The sequence below is a fragment of the Sminthopsis crassicaudata genome, chromosome 3 (assembly GCF_048593235.1).
Source record: "Sminthopsis crassicaudata isolate SCR6 chromosome 3, ASM4859323v1, whole genome shotgun sequence".
In the NCBI taxonomy this organism is placed as follows: Eukaryota; Metazoa; Chordata; class Mammalia; order Dasyuromorphia; family Dasyuridae; genus Sminthopsis; species Sminthopsis crassicaudata.
In genome coordinates, this window is record NC_133619.1 from 648656819 (window position 1) to 648682003 (window position 25185).

The window sequence follows — 25185 nt, forward strand, 5'->3', positions numbered from 1 at the left end:
CGCGGAGCTGAGATCTCTCTGCCTCCTTCCTCCGGAGCCCGGGTCTCTCCGCTTCCTTCCCGGAGCCGAGATTTCTCCGCCTCCTTCCCTCAGACCTGAGATCTCTCTGTCTCCTTCTCCCGGAGCCGAGATCTCTCTCCCTCCTTCCTTCTGAGCTGAGATCTCTGGGCTGCCTTTCCCACAGATCTGAGGTCTCTCTGCCTTCTGGGAGCCATCTTTGCACCTGCAGATCCCAGGTAGGTCTGCCCCAGGGCCCCTCCTCCCTGCTTTTGCTAGCTGCTATTTCCACTGGGCTCATCTTCCCCCTCTGGTCAGTGGCCTCCAGATTTGCCAGGGGCTGGCCTCCCTCCGAGTCCAGGCTCAGGAGCACAAAAGACCTGGCGTGTCATTCCCACTCACTGCGGGTCAGCGCTTCCTGACCTGCACACCTCACCTTTAGGATGGAGAGCTCTGGGTCAGGGGTCACTGAGGCTCTGCTGGTCTCATCCCCCCTGGGATCCCAAAGCCCCTTCTGCCTCCTAGTCTGTAGGAGGCTGGGCCAGGGACATGAGGCCAAAGAGAAGGAGTTGAGGGTGGGGGAAGAAGGCAAATTCTCCTGCTTAGACCCAGGTCACTTCTGCGTCTGACCCTCCCTGCTGACCTCCTCCTGGGGCTTAGTCTTTTTGAGAGGTTTTTAGGATTTTTTTGGTTTGGGTTTAAGGCTTTGTCCTTAAGAAAGCAATCCAGTCAGTAATATATTGGAAAGGTTCAGAAGTGCAAAAGAGGAAAAAAAGCTTTTAAGAGCCTCTGTAGGTAAGGGTGTGATACCCTATGTGGGCAGAGGGAAGGAGGGAGGGCGCCTTCCAAGTGGCCAATTCCAATTTTGAGCCACCTTTAGTCACAGAGGGTTGTGGTTTCTTCTCCAAGAGAATCAGAGGGGAGATGCCATGACCTGCAAGTGTCATCGGGAGAGAGAGCTGGGCAAGATCAGCGGCTTCACTTTCCCCTCCAGAGCCGTCTGGGTCCAGTGGCCAGGGGTAGATCTTCCGATGGCCCTGGATGCTGTGGGAGACCTGGGCTCTTCTACACAGCTCATTTTGACCAAGCAAAACCACTCTGATTCCCTTTGGTCACCCAGAGGACCCAGGCCAAGCTCCATTTGGTCAATGTTTGGGTCCAGATTGACTCAGATTGAATATAAATAGCGATCATTTCTGCTTTGGCCAGAAAGCCTGAAGGTCTTCCCCTCCCAGCTTAATTCATTTCAGTTTGTTTTGGACAAGGTAAAAGGAGATTCTATGCTTCAATTGCTCCCTAGCCTTAATCACTGAATTTAATCACTTAAATCAGTCAAATTGAGACCTGTTTGAAGAACTTAGCTTAAAAAGACCCAGGTTTCCCACTGTATCTGGGGCCATCTCCAGGCCTGATCCATATCTGGCCCCTGGATCCTGATGGCTCTGGAGGGGAAAGTGAGGCTCGTGACCTTGCCAGATCCAATCTACTTGCTTGTCCAGGTGGCACCTCCCTGAAGTCATGGCCTTCTCCCAGAGTGAAGGACAAATAACCACAACAACCTTCTGGGGTGGAGCCTCTCCCCTGAAGGCAGGGCCCTTGTCTCTGCCCTAAGAGCTCTTTTTAATTCTGGGTAGGTTGTCATCCAGCCCGGGTAGAGAAGGCACAGACTTTGTCCTCCCTTTCTAACATCCTTCTCTCTCCCCAGGCCAGCTGGCAGAGAACCCAAGCCTGGAACCAGAGAGATGGCTCCTGATGGCCAGAGACCCTCCTCCCAGGTGAGTACAGTCTCTCCCCAGAGCTGAGCAGCATCAGCCCAGAGGGAGTCCAAGAGACCCCAGGAAGCTTCCTCCTTTCAGAGGGAGGGGCTCCCTGGCAGCAGGGCAGGAATCGTCCTCCTGGCATTGCCCATTTCCTGCCACCTCAGGTCACACTGCTGCTTGCTTTCGGGTCTCTCTGAATCCCTCTCCTTTCCTATATCCTTAGGTCAAGACAGTAAGGATTGAGAATATGGCTCCTCTGTCCCAAGTACTGTGCTAACATATTGGGGATGCAAAGAAAGGTTAGAAAGTAACAGTCCCTGCCCTCCATGAACTAGATTTGGGAAAAACAGTCAGCAGCGTGTCCAAACTAGCTCTGTACAGTGTAGACTGGAGACACTCTAAGAGAAAAGGCTGAGCTGTGAAGGAAGTCCCAGGAAACAGGGAGGACATTCCAAGCTGAGACAAATCAATGGAAAGGCAGAATCAGGGGATGGAAGCTTTTGGTCAAGGCTTAGACAGGAGTCCATGTCCCGGGGTCCAGAAGGAAAAGAGGAATAAAGTGGGAGAATTCTGACTGGGTTTGGTGGCTGGTTCTGTGGGGTCTGCCATGTGCCGGGAGCCATAGAAATATGATCTCCTTTGATCCTGTTGTGAGAACTGCCTTGCTAGGGACAGCCAGAATAAGGAAGCCTAGGGAGGCTTATAAACTGGTTTATTTATCCACTGAAGAACGTGACATTTTCCATGAGTGGGTGATGGACATGGGTGTCTCATACTTCCACAGATGACATAGTCTCTCCTGAGCTACATGACCATATCTTTGGGTAGAGAGGTGAGGTCTTGTAGGGAGGCTTATAAAGAAGTGTGAGAAAAAAGCAGTTTAGTGGACCTGGATTGGGACATAGCATCTGCTTAATTAATTAGTGGTTAATTAACATTTGCTTAGCTCTTTGTGTCTTATTAGAATAGGACCATATGTGAGTCATATGAGTTTTCTCAAAGAGATTGGGGGAAGGGATATACTGGTATAAGAACAGCCCATATAGCATCAAATGGAGTCAGTTATGTTTTCTCTAAATTTCACTTTTGGAAACCATTCTCTATTGGCTATATGAAAGCATCATGGTTAGAGTTGGGGGATATGAATGCAAAAGATGTGATTATGCTTCCCAGAGTTAGAGGAGGGAACAGATGGGGCTGGAGGGCATAAAAATCAGAGCAGCAATCAGGGGATAGGGGTCGGACTGATTGAGAGGTCTTCTTAATCAGTATAAGAGGTCTCTAGAGAGCTGAGTGAAGCAGGAAATAGACAGGAAGGGGCATCAAAGACCCCTTCTTTTTATTAGAAGATGAGTCAGAATATAGATAGACCATCCGACTTTTGTGATCTGCTGGGGTCTCAGACCTACATGGGAATTGCAAGCACGGGATTTCTAGGAGACAGTTACTTGGAAGAAGCCAAAAGGATGGCTTCTTCCAGCATGGGGGTCTGCCAGGAAGAGGAGTCCAAGGGTAAACTTGGTAAGTCATGTGGAAGAAAAAGAGGCCCTATTTCCCTCAGTGAGTCAAGGCCTTTCTGCAAGGGTCCAAGAGGCCCAAGCATCATCCTCTTCTTCCATTTATCATCAAGGCCTGAAACTCAGGCCTATGCTTCCTTTCTGCTCCTCTTCCTGGCACTTTTATCAGCTGCAATGCCATGGCCATGGAAAAGACCCCTCTTCTGCCATGTCTTTCTACTAGTCCACCTTCCATCCTAGGCCTTAAATTCTACCTGGGTGAAAACACAAAAGACTGGTTTCCCCCTGAGAGCTCCTCCTCCCTCAGCTGTCCCTCCTGTCCCAGTTTCTCTCCTTGATTCTACTTTGTATCTCAGACCTTTCTCCTGCATAGGAAGACCGACAAAAAGAAACTTAGGGAGTAGACTAGCCGAAAGGAATGGACCCTATATTTTGTGGTCCTGGCAGCAAATGATTCTTGAAAAAATTAAGATTTTGCGTGATATCCCATTTGTAAGTATAAACGCAGCTTTCATAGAACTAACTTTCTCCTCATCTGTGTTGTCTCATTGAACGCATATGTTCTTTTTTTTTTTTAAATTATAGTTTTTTATTTACAAGATATATGCATGGGTAATTTTACAGCACTGACAATTGCCAAGCCTTTTGTTCCTATTTTTCCCCCTCTTTCCCCCTCCTCGCTCCCCCTTTCCCCTGATAGCAGGTTGACCAATACATGTTACATATGTTAGAGTATAAATTAAATACAATATATGTATATGTCCAAACAGTTATTTTGCCGTAGAAAAAGAATTGGACTTTGAAATAGCATACAATTAGCCTGGAACACATATGTTCTTCTCTTAACATCCTTGTGGTATTTGATCCTAGATACGTGGATCATATGTTATGACACATATACTCTTGAAATTGGCATTAAGACAATATGTTTAGAAATTATAAAGGTAAGAATTAAAAACATTATTGAATCAAAATTACTCTATTCTGGGATGGAAATGCAAGCAGCCTAATATCAAACTGATATATGGATGAGGTGATTTCCTATATAAAAAAAAAAATTCAGAAATGCATTCAACTGAATTGATTTTATTCGATTGGCAAGAAAGTTCTATTATTTATATTATTATTATGATTCTAATTTTTCTTTATGGTGATACCTTTGTTACTTTTAAAAATGACTACTAGAGGCTGATTCAATTGTAGCCTTAGGAAACAAACTCCTCTTTTCAACTACATGCTGATAAATCATTAAGCTGTTAGATTGTGTGGTGACAATATTTAAAAACTTTTGCTTGCAATTATGTATATTTTGCTTTAAAATCAATAATAATAGAACAATAACAAATTTCTGTTTGGGAAAAGTACATAAAATTCTCCTTATCTGGAAAGTTCTTTGGATACTTAGCTGGAGTTTGGGGCTTTCTTTTTGGCAAGGTCATAAGATCTTATCAGTCTGAGAAAGAAATTGCCCAAAGAAAATATTGAAATAGTTGAGGGAAATTATAAAATTCCACCTGGAATATCATGTATGGCAGTTACACATTTGAGCCAAGTCAGTCTCAACAGATCTCAGCCTTCATTCAGGCTTCCTTCCTTGAATACGGTTGATATAGCCATATCTTGGAATTCAGAAAATAAGAGAAGGGCTCCAATCCTCATGATATAGGCACTCACTCATGGTGTTGAACAAGCTTTTATTAGGCACTGATTATTAGGCTCTGCTAAGTGCTGGGAGTAAAAAACCAGCTGAAACAAAGTCTGCTATGATGGAGCTTGCTTTCCAGTTATCCTGCCAACAAATCAGGCTTTTTATTAAGCATCTGATATGAACCAAGCAATTCTTACACTCTTGAGATTCCAAGAATGGAAAAAGAAAACAGGAGGCAATTTGTAAATAACTACATACATACATACATACGTACATACATAGAAAATCCCAAGCTACGATGTATAATGGGTAGAATTCATGGCCAGGATTCCAGAAAAACTGAGCTCAAATTCTACTTCAAACACTGTTTAGAGAGTTGGTCTCAAATTTTATTGACTGTAAAATGGTGGTAGGTGGATTACATATCACTGTTAGAATTAGATGAGTTAATATTTATAAAGTGGTTGTGTCTGGCATAGTAATACTGTTTTGTTTCCTTTCTTTTTTTTTTTTTTTCTGAGGCAATTGGGGTTAAGTGACTTGTCCAGGGTCATATAGCTAGGAACTGTTAAATGTCTGAGGCCAGATTTGAACTCAGATCCTCCTGACTTCAGGACTTTCTTTCTTTTTCTTTTGGTGAGAAAATTGTAACTAAGAGACTTGGCTTTGGTCATACAAATAGTAAATGTCAAGAGTCTGAGGCTGGATTTTCACACCAATCCTCCTGAATCCAGGGTTAGCGATCTCCCTACTACCACACCTGGTTGTCTGTCCATATTTCCTACTTACAAAATATGTGTAAAGTCAACTTCATGAAGTCAAAAGAAGAACATGGACCATGAAAGGCTTTTTGTATTAGATGGGTGGTCAAGAGCATCGACTGAGGAAGAGAGGTCAAATAGGATTAGAATTGAAAAAAACACCCAGAAATCTGGAAATTAAAGCATTCAAGAATACTTTGGAGAGAGAACTTTCCAGAAAGTGAAAATGAAAGCCATTTCTGAAGGATGAAGGAGTCAGGAGTGGTAAGGTAGTATGATGGATAAAACACTGGGGTTAGAGTCAGAAGACTCATCTTCATGAGTTCAAATCTGACCTGAGACACTTATTAACTGGGTGATCCTGCACTAATCACTTAATTTTGTTTGCCTTAGTTTCCTCACTTTTAAATGAACTGAAGAAGAAAATGACAAACCAGTCTAGCACCTCTGCCCAGAAAACCCCAAATGGGGTCACACAGAGTCACATATGAATGAAAATGGAGAAAGAGAGCCATTGTCAGATCTCACGAAGAGGCTTTAAGAAGGAGAATATGCAAGCAGTCATTCAGGGAAGATTTATTGAGCCCCTGTGTGCCAGGCATTGTGCTTAGTAATGGGCATGGGGCAAACAACAATATCTGGAGCTCACAATCTAATGGGGGGGACTACAGGCACTCAAATATGTAGCTATAGACTTGGTCAATGGAACATTGAATGAAGAGGAGATGAAAAAGACTTCCTATAGGAGGTGAGACTTGAAGGAACACAGGAGGCCAAAATGAGGAGGCAGAGAATTCCAGCCATTGTGGAGAGCCAGAGCCTAGAGATGGAGCATCTTCCATTGTCATTGGATCAAGGAGAAGTTGACAGGAAGTGAGGTGCAACAAGACTAAAAAAGCAAATGTCTAGGTCATGGTGGGCTTCAAGAGCAGAAGAAAAAGAAAAATACTCTGTTTGCATGATCCATAGTCAATAAGCATTTATTAAGCATAGTTAATAAGCATTTATTATTTATTTATTTAGTATGTGATAAGCCAGAATTTGAAATACAAAGGAAGAAAGACTCTCTTGACTCCTGGAATTCATTCACATTTTCCACAGAAAGATAACATCCAAAAGGAAGCATGCACAGGACAAAAGACACCAGACACCAGGACAATGTGGCAAATTCAATCAGATGGCCCAAAGTGGTGTCTTGAGGTGTCTGCAAAGTTGGGTGAACTGAGCCTTCCATAATGGGAAGATCTGGAGTATGTGACCTTACCCCATGATGGTAGAGAAGGAATACAGGAGATAGAATAGAAAAGAATAGAAAGAATTAGTAAGGATGTACTAGATTACAGCTATCTCTTCCACATCACAGCTTTCTCCATTGCAGATTCAATATCTAGCAGGTCAGCATGAGAACCAAATGAAAATCTGGGAGGGAGTTTTATGCAGATAATACACAGAGGCTAGCATATCACATAAAGCTTATTACCCAATACTCAACCCAAATTTTAGAATATTCTACTGTAAACACTCAATAAAACAATATGAAAAATTTTAGACTTTTCTGGTGTCAAAGGAGGGCCCAAAATGTTATAGATAGCAATGGTGCTGCTCTTCTAGCCCCCATGGGTAGAAGGGATCACTGTTATTATAGATCAATAAAAAGGTTGTCTTCCTATAGTGATTGTTTACACTAGGGATAAATACAATGCAATAAAGAACAATGATGAAGTGGATCTGATGAAAAGGAAAAAAATAAATTCTTGGGAATTTAAAAAATTAAGGGGAAAAGTAACACATTATTTAATTGCTCACAAGTTCAATAATACAAATAAACTAAAAGTGAAATATAGATTATACATAGAAAAAAAAAAGTCAGATGTTAAATGATTTTTTAAAATGGCAACAGAAAGGGCAGCTAGATGAAAGAGTGGATAGAGCACCAGCCTTGAAGTCAAGAGGACATGAGTTCAAATTTGACCTCAGACACTTAATATTTTCTAGATCTGTGACCTTGGGTAACTCACATAACCCCAAATGCCTCGGGAGAAAAAAAAGGAGGGCCACAGAAATTTTGATCTACAAGAACAAGAATTGCTCCAAAATTTTGGAATGTCTGGAAAAACACATTTTTCTCTCCTCAGTGATCCCTGTTAATGTTTCTTCTTCCTACTCCCACCATGAATGCATAGGACTTAGCAAATTCTTCCAAACTCTTCCTAGAATTTTCTTAATATGTCAGTTAGGACACTTCATGGTCGGAAGAATTTCACATGATCTTTTTTCTTTTTCCTCCACAGATTCTATAGAACACAAATGTTCTCCCTAATTCCACTAGAAGAACCATTTTCTAATAAGATGTTTTTTTTCCAGATTGTATTATTCCAACATGATAATTGCTTCAAATAGACAATGCTTTTCTGGGCTCTTAATGACTTTTTTCAGTTATTGATTCTGACACTCATAAAGATTCTATGAGTTTTAGGCAATCCCATCTCTGCTTCAGTTTCCTCCTCTAAATTGATCAGGTTTGGACTAGATGAATTCTGGAGGCCCATTAAGCTCTAAATCATGTGATTTTTGATGGTTTAGGAGTTGGTGACGTTCAGGGACATTATCGTGGACTTCACCGAGGAGGAGTGGGGGCTCCTGGACCCTTCCCAGAAGGAGCTCTACAAGAAAGTCACGCTGGAGAATGTCCAGAATCTGCTGTCCCTGGGTAAGGACCATTTTCTGTCTAAATTATCAGGCCCAAATTAGGCAGGCCTAAAAGGCAGGGAATTGATCCATAATCTGGAGTGCACCCTCATTCATAAGCACCAGCTCTCTGTCCCCTGGTGTTCTGGCTTGTCCCCTAAAGTTCAATTAGTGGCCATCAGTTAGGGGGCTGACCTTGTTACTTTGTTCATCCCCAGGCCAGGTGTCTTACAAATTCACTGAAAATATCATACTAAAAACCATGGAAGGAGATGGGAGAATAGGGCAAGAAGTGCTTGGTTCTCCCATAGTGCCAAAAACACAAGGAAAAAAGTCATCTGAATGTGACCTGGGACCAGCAGAGGTGGTTCAAAGTCCAGAATTTGTGCTGCTGAAACATCTGGACAGGACCCTGGGGAGGCCCCAACCCCCCCGGGGAAGGAGGCTGGGCCCACACGAAGGGCCAGCACCTGCAGGGAGATTCTGCTCAGTCCAAGAAGAGCAGACCCTGGGACATCTTTCCCCTCTGAGATTGTTGGGGTGGAGAGGTGGGTGATGGGCTTAGAGCTTGGAAGGGAGGAAGGAAGGGCTCCAGGTTATGTCTAGAACAGGGCCTGTTGTGCTGAGCAGACTTATTGCCAGCCTGTGGTTGTGACCAAGAATGACCCAGCCCACAGCTGGTGAGTATGGGGGGGGCAAGCACCCTGCTGGCTGTGGGCACTTGTAGGAGAGCAGAGACCCTGGTCTCATTTACTGGGCAGAGGAGCCAACTGAAGTTTGTGGCTGTAGACCAAAGGGAGAGGAAGTCTGTGCTGGGATAGTGTGGCTGGGGGCCCTGGCCTGGACTCAGGGGTACTGGGGAGGGCCCAGGGTTGGAGCCCTGAGAGAGCTCTGCCAATGACAGTGAGGAGGACCTGAAGACTGGGCTGTTCTCCCAAAATCAGGATTAGAGAGCTGACAATAATAATAGTGTGGCTTAGAATAAAATAATATAAAAATAAAAATGGGGTGGCAAAGAAGAAAAGCTGAATATAATAGCTACTGTGGGGATTGAGACAATCTGGGTCTATACTCAAAGAAAGAAAGTGAAGTTTAAAAAGCTACTCCTACTTCAAAAATAAGTGTCCCATTTGACACCCTAAAAGAGTTCTTGGATGAATTTCAAAAAGAGTTCAAAAATCAAAGGAGATTGAGGAAAATGTAAGGAAAAAATTAGAACAACCCAAGAAAATCAAGAAAATTGTAGAAAGTCAATGGATTAGAAAAGGAGATCCCAAAAGTCAAGGAAGTGAATAACTTCTTAATTAGAATCAGGTAAGAGGAAATTACTGCTGTTATAAGACAACAAGAAATGTCAAAACAAAAACAACAGAATGAAAACAGAAAAGAATGTGAAACATCTCATTAAAAGGAGAAATGGTTTGGGGAATAGATGAAGGAAATAACATAAGAACTGTTGGACTGCCCAAAAATTATGATTACAAAAATTCTTGATGTAGTATTTCAAGAAATTACTTGGGGGTAGCTAGGTGGCACAGTGAATAGAGCACCAGCCCTGAAGTCAGGAAGACCTGATTTCAAATCCGGCCTCAGACACTTAACACTTCCTAGCTGTGTGACTCCAGTTGCCTCAGCCAAAAAGAGAAAGAAATTATTAGGGGAAATTGCCCTGAAATTCCAGATCCATAGAAGAAGAAACTATCACCCAAACTATCACCTACTCCTTAAAAGAGATCTGAAAATGAAAACTTAGTGGGGATTTTATAAAAGTTTCCAAGCTCCCAGGTTAAGGAGAAAATCTAGGGGCATCAAGAAAATAACTTTAAATACTGTGGAGCTATAGTGAGGATAACTTAAGACCTAGTAGATTCTACATTAAGATTCCATAGCTTGAGTCATTATATTTTATAGATCAAGTTAGCTGGGCTTGTGATGAAAAAATAACTTTCCCAGGAAATCTGAATATGGTTCTGAATAAAAAGCAGTGTACATAATGAAATCATTGAGAGATTTGATGAGAAAAAGACCCAAACGCGTTAAATATTTAGATAGTGGGGATGAGAGACACATAAAGTAAACACTAAAGACCAGTTTTAAAGGACCTAATGAGGCAAACTGTTTACTTTTCATCAAGGAAAATGTCATCAATACTCTTAAAAATATCATTATTTGGCAGGTTGAAAACAAACTTTGGGCTAAATTCAGGGTGATGGGTTGATTCTAAAGAATTCTAAAGACATTGAACAGGGAGAACTAAAATGAAAGAAAGTACTCATATGGAGCAAGCAAATGATAGTGATGAAACCATATTCTCATAGGCTTATCAGAAGAGGAAATAGAATTGTAGAAAAAGAAATTCAACAGGTTATTAATGAGCTTTTTAAAGAAAATGCACCAGGACCAGACATATTTACAGGGAATTCAACCAAACAATAAAATGTCAACTAATTCTAATATTAAATAAGTGATTTGGGATAATAGGTAAGAAGGATGCTACCAACGTCCTTTTATGAAACAAGTATAGTATTGATACCTAAACCAGGAAGTTTAAAAAAAAGTCAAAGAAAACTATAGACCAGTTGCATTAATGGATAATGATACAAACATCCTAAATAAAATAGTACCAGGGAGATGACAAAGTATTACAAGTTTTACACTTGCTGACTAATTGGAATTTATAACAGGAATGCAGGGTTCACATAAAAGATAAATTATTTACATAATTATATGTTATTAAAAAACAAATATGATATGTCAATACCTAGAGAAAAAACTTTGTAAAACACAGTACTCATTTCTATTAAAAACATTTGAAGATATAAGAATGAATGATTTTTTTCCCTTAAACTTTGAAAAAAAACTAACATTTTCTTAAAATCATCAGAAAGCATTATTTGTAATAGGCATAAGTTATAAGCCTTCCCATAAAAACCTAGTTTTCAGCAAGGATGCTGTCACCAATATTATTCATTATTCTATTGGACACCCTAGCAATAGCAACAAAAGAAGAAAAAAATAGAAGGAATCAAAAGAGGTAATGAGATAATGTAATGATCTCTTTGTGATGATAATTTGATGATAAGCTTGGAATACTGAAAAGACTCAACTAAAAAGTTAGTTGTAAATTTTAATAATTTTAACAAATTAGGACATAAAGTAAATCCACATAAATCATCATTATTCATATGTACTACCAACAGAACTCTGCAAGAAGAGATAATAAGAAATACTCCATTTTAAAAAACTCTAGAGAGTATAAACTTATTGGAAATATACCTGCCAAAACTAATCCAGGAATTATTTGAACATAAATATAAAATACAGAAATAAAATTGGATTTAAACAATTGGGAAAAAAACTAGTTGTTCTTAGGTAGGCAGAGCCAAAATAATAAAAATAACAATTTTATCTAAGCTAACTTATAGGTTCAATAACATGCCAGTTAAATTACAAAATAAAATAAAATAAAATAAAATAAATTACTCATCTAGCGAACATAACAAAGTTCATTTTGAAGAAGAAAAGATCAAAAATATAAAATTAGGTAATAAAAATATTAAGAAAGGATGTTTAGTAGTATCAGATCTTAGAGTATAAGTCAGTAGTATTGAAAACTATCTGATAACTAAGAAACAGAAAGATAAATCAATGAACAGAGTAGGCATACCATTTACAGTATCAAATAAATATAGTAACCTTGTATTTGAGAAGTGTACAGATACGATTTTGAGATAAGAATTCATTATTTGGCAAAAATTGTGAGGGAAACGGGAAAGAATTATGTAAAGTCCAGGTTAGCACCTTGGATGCCTTAGAATCAGCCAGAGTCAGGATAAGCAAAAGTCCTTGATTTTTAGTGAGAGAAGTGAAGGGAAAGGACACAAGTTCTCCACTATCTCCCTTCTCTTTGTCCACCTCAAAAGTGACTCTGGCTTGTCTTCCTTCACCCCCTAATCCCTCCTACAATTATCTGTATATATCAAAAGATTGAGCCAGCACAGAATAGTGGGAAGGGCCATTTTCCAAGCATATATTAATAGAATATTATCCAATAGATAATTAGCCTTAAGTGCTCGGTTGTCTGATTTCAGTTTACCTACTCAGTTTCAGACCTTTACAGAATTATGGCAGAAGTTAACTAATATCTTATATCATCTCTCAATAGATCAGAATGGATATATGATCTAGATTTATAGAGAGATTTTACAAGAAACTTTGAAAATCATGGAATATATTACTTAACAGACTTATGGCTAGGCAAACAATTTATGAATTAAAAAGAGATAGAACAACATGGTGATATACAAAGTGGATAATTTTGAATTACATTAAATAAAAAAAGGCTTTTGACCAATAAAGAATATGTAGCCAAGATTCAAAAGGAAAGAGCACATTATGTAGCATTACTTTTAGAGTTTCTCAGATAGAGATCTTATATCTCAAATTTTGAAAGATCTTTGTAAAACCTAGAACACCAGTCATTCCCCAATTGATAAAATGATCAAAGGATATGAACAGTTTTCCAATGAAGAAATCCAAGCAATTTACAGTCATACTCTAAATTATTATTGATTAAAGAAATGCAAATGATGACAACTTTGAAATGTCATTTTATGTCTTTTAAACTGGCTAAAATATTTCAATGGGGTTGTAATAGATGTTGGGGGGATGTAGGAAACTTGGGACCCTAATTCATTATTGGTGGAATTGTGAATTGCTCCAATCATTTTGAAGAGCAAACAGTTATGAAACTGCCTATAATATGCTTTGAACTGTGAGTAGTAGTAGTAGTAGTAGTAGGTCTGTATCCCAAGTTGGTTAGGAAAAAAGGAAAAGATCCTCTATGCTATTAAATATTTATAGCAATCTTCTTTTTTGATAGCAACTGGAAATTGAGTGGATAATATCTGGAGAATGATTGAACAAGTTGTAGTATATGATTTGATGGTACACTAATGTGCTGTAAGAAATGATAAACTCAGTGATTTTAGAAAAATATGAAAAGACTTGCACTAAATCATGAAGAGTGAAATGAGCAGAACTAAGAAAAAATTGTATATAGTAAGAACAGTATTTGAAAAACAACATATGCCTGTCTAATGGCAGCAATCTCTTAGGGGTGTGGGGAAGAAAAAAGTGGGAAAAAAAGATTGTATGATCACTTAATTATATATTTAAAAGAAATATTCAGTTATATGTAATTGAATTGTCTTTTCATATGTAATCATCTATTTTTATATACAATGTTATTTATATGCTTTTTATTCCATAAATTAAAAATGAAATATACTGATAAAAATCATCTTCTATTGATTAACAGATATAAAAGTAGATCAGTAGAACAGAGTATACATACGACACATTGTAGCAAATAATTATAGTATAATCATTAGTATAATATATATATAATATAGTGTAATAAACATAGTATAATATTGGCTTTGAAAAATGTAAAGACAAGTTTTTTTTGGCTAAGAATTTGTTATTTGTTAAAAAATAGTGGAAGAAGCTGGAAAGCCATGTGGCAGAACCTAGGCATAGATCAATATCTTACATCTTTGAATAAGGCAAAGTCAAAAAGAATACATGACCAGCATGTAAAATTAGACATCATAAGAAATTAAAGATCTTATCTATTGCACTTTTAATCAGGTAAAGAATTTATGAATAAACAAGTGATAGAGAGCATGGTGAAGTATGAAGGGATAATTTCAAATACATTAAGTTAAAAAAGTTCTGTACATGGGGCAGTGAGGTGGTACAGTGGATAAAGCACCAGCCCTCAAGTCAGGATGACCTGAGTTCAAACCTGGCCTCAGACACTTAACACTTCCTAGCTGTGTGACCTGGGCAAGTCCCTTAACCTCAATTGCCTCAGGAAAAAAAAATTATCTGTACAAAAAAATCTTAACAAAACTAAAAGTCAATGTAAACAAGAACAGAAGGAAAACAAAAAATTGGGAAGACATTTTTATATTCAGTTTCTCAGATAAAGGTTGAATCCCAGATATAAGAGGAACTTTGTCAAATTTGTAAGAATACAAATCATTCCTCAGCTAACAAATGAACAACGGAGTAGAATAGATAGTTTTCCAATGAAATTCTAAAAATTTGTAGTCATCTAAAAAATGTTCTAAATTATTGGTATATTCAGTTTGAGAAGTTTAAACTGAAGCAATCTGAAGACACCACTTTTGGAGCACTAACTCATCATTAGTAGAACTGGGAATTGATCCAACTATTTTGGAGAACTATCTGGATCTATGTCAAGTTGTAGAACTCTGTGTACCCTTTGACCCATCACTACCTCTATAAGATATGTTTCCCAAGAAGATGAAGGAAAAAGAAAAAGAACTTATATTTTAAAATATTTATGGCAGCTTTCTTTTTGTACCAAAGGACTATAAATTGCAGGGATGCCCTTCAGTAGGGGAATGGCTAGAGAGGGATGGAGGACAATCAATGGTAAATGGCTAGTGGTTTCAGTAGTGGTTGATGATGGTCTTTTGAGAACACTATGGAAGTGTTCAGTCCTCTCCATCTTGTCCTGTTCACTAATGAATGTGGTGCTATCAGCACAAAGTAGTTGAGATTCTCATAGGTCTTTGACCCATAAATAAACTTTAGGGTATAAAAGTGCTTTGGATTGTTACCATCAGCACCAAATGGAATTTCTTTTGCCCTCTTACTAAGCCCAGATTCCTGAAAGCAGGCTCTCTTTACATTTTGCTCACACTTTTGGTGGAATTAGATACAGCTTTCTTGGAGCTGGATGAAGTAATCTATTGGTAGGGTCTGGAGAGTTCTCATTTTTTGCTGGGTGCTTTCTGAATTTCCCCATCATTTTCATCCAACCAATTTAGATATCTGAAAGTGTTCTGGCCCAGATGAGTAAATGCATCACTGTACAGCAAATCTGTGGGAGCTGCCCTATCCTTTTCTGCTCCAGTGTTAGACTTTTCCCTCCAAATTAGCTACAGACTCATCTCCCTGTCTGGTGGGCACCCTGCCTTGTGAATGCTGCTTTTGTAGAATGTGAGTGTTTAGCTCTGAGTGACTGTGGCCATGACAGGTCCAGCCCTCTTCCATGCACATCTCCTTGGTCACTCTCACATCCTGTCCATCTCTTCTCCTTAACAATGACATTCTCTTTAATGTCAGTGTTTGTTCTTACAGTCCAGGTATGAAGTTTTCTTGCATTTACATTGGTCATGAGCTTCCTAAGTCTTCAGTAACCATTACTATTGCTTTTATCATAAATGTATATACTTTTGTACCCATAAATATATATGTTTATATATATCTCATTATATCATTTCATATGTCTGTGCATGTGTATATAAATATGTTTTTTTTTTTTTTTCAGATGAAGAGACCAGATTCCAAGTAAATGAATTGACTAGAAAGCTTGGAACTTTTGTGGAAGAATGTGACCTGCAGAGAGTCATGAGTGATGGTCCTTGTGACTTCAAGTTGAAAGAAATCCATGATTCTAATATCAAGGTAGATAAAAATCCAAAGAGTGCCTGTGAATTTGATGAAATTGGAAAGAGATTCATTCAGTCTTTAATCCTAAATCAGTGTAAGAAAATGACCTCAGGGAATGATTGTTTTCAGGATCAGAAACACAGCAAAGGCTTTACTGAACAGGTAGAGCTTTTTCAGTCCCATGAGCAACCTCCTGAAATGCAGATGTGTCCAAATAATCAATGGGATATGGCCTTTAGCAGAAATTCAGACTTTGGTAGATGTCAGGAAAGTGATACTGGAGGAAAGTTTTTTGTAAGTCATCAAGGTGGGAAGACCTTGAGTCAGAAATCTAAGCTCATTAGTCATCAGCCAATTCACAGTACAAAGGAGTCTGAGGAATATAATGAAGGTGAAGCAACTCCATCCCATCGCTCATCTCTTCCATACCATGCTAGAGTTCACCTTGGAAGGAAAAGATATGCATGTGATCAGTGTGGGAAGGCGTTTGCTTGGAAATCAGGTCTTGGTAGACCTCAGAAGATTCCTCCTGGGGAGGAGTTTTATAAATGTACTGAATGTGGGAAGGCTTTCTGCTATAAATCTCTCCTCACTGACCTTCAGAGAATCCACACTGAAGAGAAACCTTATGAATGTGATGAATGTGGAAAAACTTTCACAACAAAACACCTGCTTGCTTTACATCAAAGAATCCACACTGGAGAGAAGCCTTTTGAATGTATTCACTGTGGAAAGGCTTTCAGATATAGGTCCACTTTTGTTGAACATCAGAGAATCCACACTGGAGAGAAGCCTTTTAAATGTAACCAATGTGGAAAAACTTTCAGACAGAGGTCCAATTTTACTACACATCAGAGAATCCACACTGGAGAGAAGCCTTTTGATTGTAATCAATGTGGAAAGACTTTCACTCAGAAATCCACTCTTATTAAACATCAGAGAATCCACACAGGACAGAAACCTTTTGATTTTAATCAGCGTAGAAAAGTTGTTGCACAGAGGTCCAATTTTGCTAAACATCAGAGAATATACATTGGAGAGAAGCCTTTTAAATGTAACCAATGTGGAAAAGCTTTCAGATGGAGGTGCATTCTTGCTCAACATCAGAGAATCCATACTGGAGAGAGGCCTTTTCATTGTAATCAATGTGGAAAGAATTTCACACACAGATCCAATCTTGCTAAACATCAGAGAATCCACACTAGAGAGAACTCTTTTGATTTTAATCAGCATAGAAAGATTTTTGCATGGAGGTCCAATCTTGCTAAACATCAGAGAATATACATTGGAGAGAAGCCTTTTGAATGTATTCAATGTGGAAAGGCTTTCAGATGGAGGTGCATTCTTGCTCAACATCAGAGAATCCACACTGGAGAGAGGCCTTTTCATTGTAATCAATGTGGAAAGACTTTCACACAGAGATCTAGTCTTACTAAGCATCAGAGAACCCACAATGGAGAGAACCCTTTTGATTTTAATCAACATCGAAAAGTTTTTTCACAGAGGTCCAATCTTGCTAAATCTCAGAGAATATACATTGGAGAAAAGCCTTTTGAATGTATTCAATGTGGAAAGGCTTTCAGATGGAGGTCCAGGCTTGCTAAACATCAGAGAACACACTCTGGAGAAAAGCCTTTTGAATGTATTCAGTGTGGAAAGGCTTTCACACTAAGGTTCAATCTTACTAAACATCAAAGAATCCACAGTGGAGAAAAACCTTTTGATTGTAATCAATGTGGAAAGGCTTTCAGATGGAGGTGCACTCTTGCTCAGCATCAAAGAATCCACACTGGAGAGAAACCTTTTGATTGTAATCAATGTGGAAAGGTTTTCAGATACAGTTCCAGTCTTGCTAAACACCAGAAAATCCACAGTGGGGAGAAACCTTTTGATTGTAATCTATGTGGAAAGACTTTCATAGACAGTTCCCATCTTGATAGACATCAGAGAATCCACACTGGAGAGAAGCCTTTTACTTGTGATCAATGTGGAAAGGTTTTTGCAGAAAAGTCCAATCTTGCTAAACATCAGAGAGTCCACACTGGAGAGAAGCCTTTTGATTGTAATCACTGTGGAAAGGTTTTTGCAGAGAGGTCCAATCTTGCTCAACACCAGAGAGTTCACACTGGAGAGAAACCTTTTGAATGTATTCAGTGTGGAAAAGCTTTCAGATACAGGTCCAATCTTGCTAAACATCAGACGATGCACACTGAAGAAAAACCTTTTGATTTCAGTCAATGTGGAAAGGCTTTCTCATGGAGATGCGGTCTTGGTAAACGTCAGAGAAGCCATACTGGGAAGAAGCCCTTTTAATCTAATCAATGTGGAAAGTCTTTCACACAAAGCTCCAGTCACGTCAAATATCAGAGTCCACACTGGAAGGAAATTCAAAAGAATGTTATCAATGTAGAAAGACTTTCATAGACAGTTCTCTTAATAGACATTGGAAATTTGGAGAGAAAGCTTTTGAATGTAATCATTGTTGAAAGGGTTTTGCTCAGAGATCCAATCTTGCTAAACATCAGGGAATACACACTGGAGAGAATGCATCTGCCTTCCTCTCTGCTCCCATTTCTAACTCCATCACCTGCAATGTCATGGCCATGGGAATGATCTTTATTCTACATTGGCCTTCTCCTAATCCATCACCTTCTACTCCAGGACTTAAATTCTATCTGGGTCTAAATGCAAAAGATTGGTTTCTCCAAAGAGTTTCCCCTCCTTCAGTTTTCCCTCTACTGTCTCTCCCCTCCCACTCTTCCTCCTTCATTCTACTTTGGGCCTCAGACCTTTTTCCATCTCAGTAGGAAGACTGTCACAATGAAACTGAGACAGGAGACCAACCCAAAGGACTAGACCCTAGTTTTGAGATCTTGGCAGGATGATTCTTGAAAAAAATTAAGGTTTTGTATAATGTCCCATTTATAACTATAAATTCATGTGAAAATTTACCAGAATTTATAGTGATACTGAAATGTTGTTACTTTTTTGGTACTAGGTCTTCTTGTACTTCTTTTACTGTTTTCTTTATACATAGAAATGTTAAGACATTTGGAGTCTAGACTTTTAGTATTCATATTCATTCATATCTATGGAGTCTAGACTTTTAGTATTCATATTCATTCATATCTATGGTTCCTTTCAGTGTGATATAGTTTCTTTGCTTGTCTCTTTTTATGTTTTTAATGATTGTTTTTGCTTAATTGCAAATTCTGAATTTTTTTTAGATTTACCCAATTAGTAGAACATATTTTATCAGACCATTTATCTTTATTCTGTGTAGTTTAAAAATATTTTAAATATTTCAACTATACAACAGACAATGGTTTTATTTTCTAAATTATCACACCATTTCTTTTTTCTTTTACTTTTACTTAAAATTAAGTGTTAGGTTCATATCTCTATCCCATCCCCACATATTAAACCTGTCTCTAGATATATTTTGCTTATTTATCCCTTTTACCTTGTTTCCTCTTATCTAATCATTTAATTCATCTTCCTTTTCTTCTCCTAATTGTTAAGTAGAATCCCTTTTTCCTGTTGTCTACTTCCAATTATTTTGGTTTTTTTAACTTCATTTTTCTTGCCTTTTCCTTGAAATTTTCTCCATTTCTCTTTTCTTTCTGATTATTGAATCTTTTTGTTTTTTGATTCGTGAGAGTTATACTGAGTTAGGCCTTCTTTCTTTTTTGTATATCTTAAAGCATTAAGAATTTTTAAAAGTTAGTATTTCATTTCCCCCCCAAGTTTATGTTAAGACTAGCATTTTTTTTAAATTTTCCCCCCTGCTTTCCCTTTGTAAAATGATAGGCAATTTGATATAAATTATATGTGTGTGATTATGTAAAACATATTTCCACACTAGTCCCAGTTGTGAAAGAAAAAATAGGTCAAAAGTAGAAAAAACACACACACACAAAAATGAAGTGAAGAAAATGATTTGTATTGAGTATACTAGTTCTTTATCTGGATGTGGACAGCACCATGAATCCTTTATAGAGTTGTCTTGGATCATTGTGTTGCTGAGAAGAGCTGTCATTATTAGATGATCATTAGACAATATTGCTGATGCTTGGTACAGTTTTTTCTTGGTTCTTCTCATTTCACTTTCCATTAGTTCATACAAGTCTTTCCAGGTTTTTCTAAAATCTTCCTGCTCATAATTTCTTATTGAACAATTGTATTCCATTACATTCATATACCACAACTTATTCAAGCATTCTCTAATTGATGAGCATCCCCTCAATTTCCAGTTCTTTGCCATCATGAGAATGTCTGCTATAAATATATTTTGCACGTGTAGATTCTTTCCCTCCTCTCCCTTCTTATCATCTGTATGAGATACAGCCCTCGCTTTTAAGGATATGCAAAGTTTAGTTGTCCTTTGGACATAGTTCCAAATTGCTGTCTATTATAGTTGGTTCAGTTGGATCAGTCCACAAATCCAACAGTACATTAAGGTCCCAATTTTCCCACATTATCTCAACATTTGTTATTTTCATTTTTTGTCTTATTAGTCAATATGATAGGTGTGAAATGGTACTTCATAGTTGTTTGACTTTACTGTTTCTATACACAGAAGTGATTTAGAGCAAGACTTCTTAAATTTAATATCTCTTTTTCCCCCAGAAATTATTACATGACCCTGGGTATATAGATATCTACAATAGTAATACAAATCAAACTTTTACTGATAATCATAAAAATTTTATTTTAAAACAATTCTATGGTGTTCATGTAATTCTATCATTTATTAAAGATGAAGTCAAATTTTTCCATAAAGAATTAGATCTTTTTTTTTTCCCCCCTGAGGCTGGGGTTAAGTGACTTGCCCAGGGACACAGAGCTAGGAAGTGTTAAGTTTCTGAGATCAGATTTGAACTCTGGTCCTCCTGAGTTCAGGGCTGGTACTCTATCCACTGCGCCACCTAGCTGCCCCAAGAATTAAATCTTCCTAGCTGTGTGACCCTGGGCAAGTCACTTAACCCCAATTGCCTCAGCAAAAACAAATATATTAAATCCACAAAGGAAAAAAAAAGAGAGAATTAAGTCTTGCAGAATATTTGATACTTTTTACTGTTGCCAAATTTTGGTGACCATCACGTTCAATTATGCAATCTCATATTGAGTTATGAACCACAGTTTAAGAAGCTTTGATTTTGAGCATTTCTTCATATGCTTTTAGATAGCTTTGATTTCTTTACCTGAAAACTGCCTCCTTTGGACATTTATCAATTAAGGTTCTTATAAATATGACTTGTTTCTTTATATATTTGAGAAATGATCCCTTCATTAGAGATTACTATAAAGATTACTATTACTGTAAAGATTATTTCCCAGATTTCTGATATCCTTATAATGCTGATTACATTGATTTGTTTGTGCAAAAAAATTTTTTAGTTAAAATAATCAAAATTTTTTTATTTTTCATTTTTTAATGTTAACTATCTTTTATTTGGTCATAAATTCTTCCCATCTCCACAATTCTGATAGATTGTTCCTTGCTCTTCTAATTTGCTTTGTATCATCATTTATATCTAAATCATGTAGCTATTTTGACCTTGTCTTGGTATATGGTGTGAGATGTTGGTCTATACTTTGTGTCTTATTGTTTTCCAGTTTTCCCAGCAGTTTTTGTCAAATAGTGAACTCTAATCCCAAAGGCTAGAGTCTACTATAGTCATTTACTCTTTGTCTTCTTTACCTAATCTTTCTCACTGATTCACCATTCTATTTCTTAGCCAGTTTTAATGATCACTGCTTTATAATATGGTTTGAGATCTGATATGGGTAGACCACTTTACTTTTTTTTTTTTTAATTAAGTCCTTTGATATTCTTTATTTTTTGTTCTTCCAGATGAATTTTTTTAAGCTCTGTAAAATAATTTTTGGTATGATTGGTATGACACTGAAAAAATAAATTAGTTTAAGCAGAAAGGCCACTTTTATTATTTTGGCTGGGCCTACCTATGAGCAACTGCTATTCTTCAAATTATTTAGGTCTGACTTTATTTATGTGGAAAGTGTTTTATAATTGTGTGCATAGCGTTCCTGAGTTGTCTTAGAGGTAGAATCCCAAGGATCTTATATGATTTATAATTATTTTAAATGGAATTTCTCTCTTTCTATCTCTTGCTGTTTATTTAATTTGATTCTCTAGGATTCATAAAGTATATACCATCATATCACCTGCAAAGAGTGATCTTTTTTTTCTTCATTGCTTACTCTAATTCCTTTGATTTCTTTTTCATATGTTAGTGCTAAAACTCACATTTCTGGTATTCTATTGAATGATAGTGGTGATAATGGATATCCTTGCTTCACTCTTGGCCTTATTAAGAAGATTTCTAAGTTATCTCCATTACATATAAAGCTTGCTGATGGTTGTGGATAGATACTGCTCATCATACTAAGGAAGATTCCCTTTATTCCTTCACTCTGTAGTGTTTTTAATAAGAATGGATGTTATATTTTGCCAAGAGCTTTTTCAACTTCTATTGAGATGATCATATGGTTTCCATTTGTTTTGTTACTGATTGGTAAATTATGTTGAAAATAGGGGCAGCTAGGTGGCACAGTGGATAGAGCACCAGCCCTGAAATCAGGAGGACCTGAGTTCAAATCTGACCTCAGACACTTACTTCCTAGCTGTGTAACCCTGGGCAAGTCACTTAACCCCAACTCCTCAGCAAAAAAAACAAAGCCAAACCAAAAAGAAGTTGAAAGTTTTCCTAATATTTGAACCAACCCTGCATTGCTGATATAAATCCCACCTGCGCATAGTATATAATCCCTGTGAAATATTGCTATAATCCCCTTGATGAAAATTTTTGGGAATTTCATAAAAGACTGATCTTATTCCTTGAAGAAGCCCTTCAGAAACTGCCTGGTGAGCTAGCTTGAGAAGTAGGGTCTGAGAGAATGAAACATTTGCTCATTTCATTTAATCCCATAGTCATTTTCAGTGTTGTTCCCAAATTTTCTTCTTTTCTATTCAGATCCAAAAATAGTATTCCATTTGCTGTCACTATAGTAATGATTCATATTATTATTGAATATAAATTATGCTGTTCCTTTCCTTACTGAAGTATGATGGACTCTTTTTTTTTTTTTTTTTTTTTGATTTTTTTTTGATGAGGTAATTGGAGTTAAGTGACTTATCCATGGAAGGGTTAAGTGTTCTAATGCTACATTTGAACCCAGGCCCTCCTGATTCCAGAGTCAGTACTCTATTCACTATGCCATCTAACTGCCTCAAGATGAGGGGCTCTTGAGATAATATGAGACATAATATAAGTACATGTGCGACAAATGGCTTAATATCTTTGGAACCAAATAGAAAATAAGAGAAATCAAATAATGAAGTTTCTTGCTTGGTACTTTTTTTTCATTGCAGGGCTGGAGTTTATTTTATTTTTTATAATAGCTTTTTATTTTTCAAAATACATGCAAAGATAGTTTTCAACATTCACTCTTTCAAAACCTTGTGTTGCATATTTTTATCCCTCCTGTCTCCTCCCCTAAACAACAAACAATTCAATAAAGGTTAAATATGTGGCAGTTCTTCTAAATATATTTTCACATTTATCACTGCATGACACTTTAAAAAAATTAACCTTTTTTTAGTATATAAAAATTTCCAGGAATGATCAGGTAGGTGATAGTGCATCCAAATTGATCAGTATAGTATAACAGAATGATGTCCTGAAATCAATAAAATTATAATTACAGTCAGGAAGATAGAAAGTGAAATGGTGAAAGGTAATCCAGTACTATGGACAAAATATGTTTAGTTATAGAGTTTGGGTGTTCACTACCAAACTCCTTACCTCTCTTGGCTATCCATCAGGTTGGCTCGGCTATCCCAGGCTAGGGAGCCAGGTTAAAGAGAGTGACTGCTGTCTGTAGTGGGCTTATAAAGGACCTGTGAGGTCACACACAAAGCCAACCAGCGAGAGAGGCGTCACCCATTATGAAGCTAGCTCAATATGGCCAGGATCCCACCCACAGGACAGTCCTATATCCACAGAGATTACTTCTGGGGAACGCAATCTCCTGTTGCACTATGGCCACCCATTTAAAGGATCCTTACAAGTTTGAATTCTAGTCTCAACTACAGGGATATTAGTTGAGTCACTTAGCCATTATGGCTTCAAAGCCTAGTTGTGAAGAGTAATGAGAATGCTGGACCTGCTTGGTCATTAGTTTGTTATGAAAGCACAATATTAGATTGTATGTGAGGTTATTTCTAAAATTAGCACTTGGAGCTGTGATCAAATGGTATTTCCAAAGATTGATTTTGCCTGTTTTAGTTTGAAAATTCTTTTTGTTGGTTGGAGAAATAAAGTATAGTTCCCTTTATGATTGGTTATTTATTTTCTCCAGATGCAATGACCAGATAAAAGCTCATTACTCATCAGCAAATAATCACATTAGAAAGGAGCCTGATGAATATAATGAATGTGAGGCAACCTTCTTTATTCATCTCTTCCTTACCATGCTAGATTTCATCCTGGAATGAAAAAGAGTTGCATGTAATCAGTGGGGAAAGATCTTTGGATAGAACTTAGATTTTATTTTGCATCAAAAGAGTGATAATGGAGAAAAGGTTTACAAATGTAATGGATATGGAAAGTATTTCTTCTATAGATAATTCTTCACTGGCCAACAGAGAATCCACATTGGAAAGAAACTTTTTGAGTGTAATCAATGTGGAAAGGCTTTCAGAAAGAGCTATGATCTTACTTTGCATCTGAGAAATCACACTGGAAAGAAATCCTGTAGATGCAATCAATATAGAAAGGCTTTTAGTTTGAGCTCCAGCTTTCTACACATCAGAGAATTCACACTGGTAAAAAGCTGCTTGAATGTAATCAATATGGAAAGGATTTCTTATGTACCTCCATTCTTGCTATACATTAGAGAATCCATTACACCAGAGAATGCCCTCAATGTGGAAAGACTTGCAGAGAGGGCCAGTCTTGTTAATCTCAGATAATGCACATTAGAGAGAAACCTTATGAATATAGTCATTGTGGAAAGGCAACTGAGGGTCCATTTTGTTATCCATCAAATAATCCACTCTGCAAAGAAACCTTAAAAATATAGCCAAAGTGGTAGTGTCTTCAGGCAACTAACTTCTCTCAATTTTCCATTTGAGAATTTCATATTCATAGAAATTGTATCACTGTCAAAAGGAGAAGCATTCTAATGAAAAGTAGAATATCCAAAGATTTCTTCAGAAAAAGAAGTGATCTGTAGAACAGTCAAAGAAAAACAATATAAGAATTTCTGAGCCACCTGAAAATTATAAAAAAAAAAAAGAA

General features: G+C 37.5%; 1 protein-coding gene across 1 annotated transcript; it reads left to right on the forward strand.

The window, feature by feature from the left end:
* The first annotated feature begins 126 nt into the window (after positions 1 to 126).
* LOC141565021 (uncharacterized) lies at positions 127 to 25185 on the forward strand. The gene is given in 4 exon segments (XM_074307998.1): positions 127 to 236; positions 1703 to 1772; positions 8267 to 8393; positions 15738 to 25185. Coding segments are annotated over 3 exon segments (2706 nt in total). The 5' UTR covers positions 127 to 236; positions 1703 to 1739; the 3' UTR covers positions 18284 to 25185.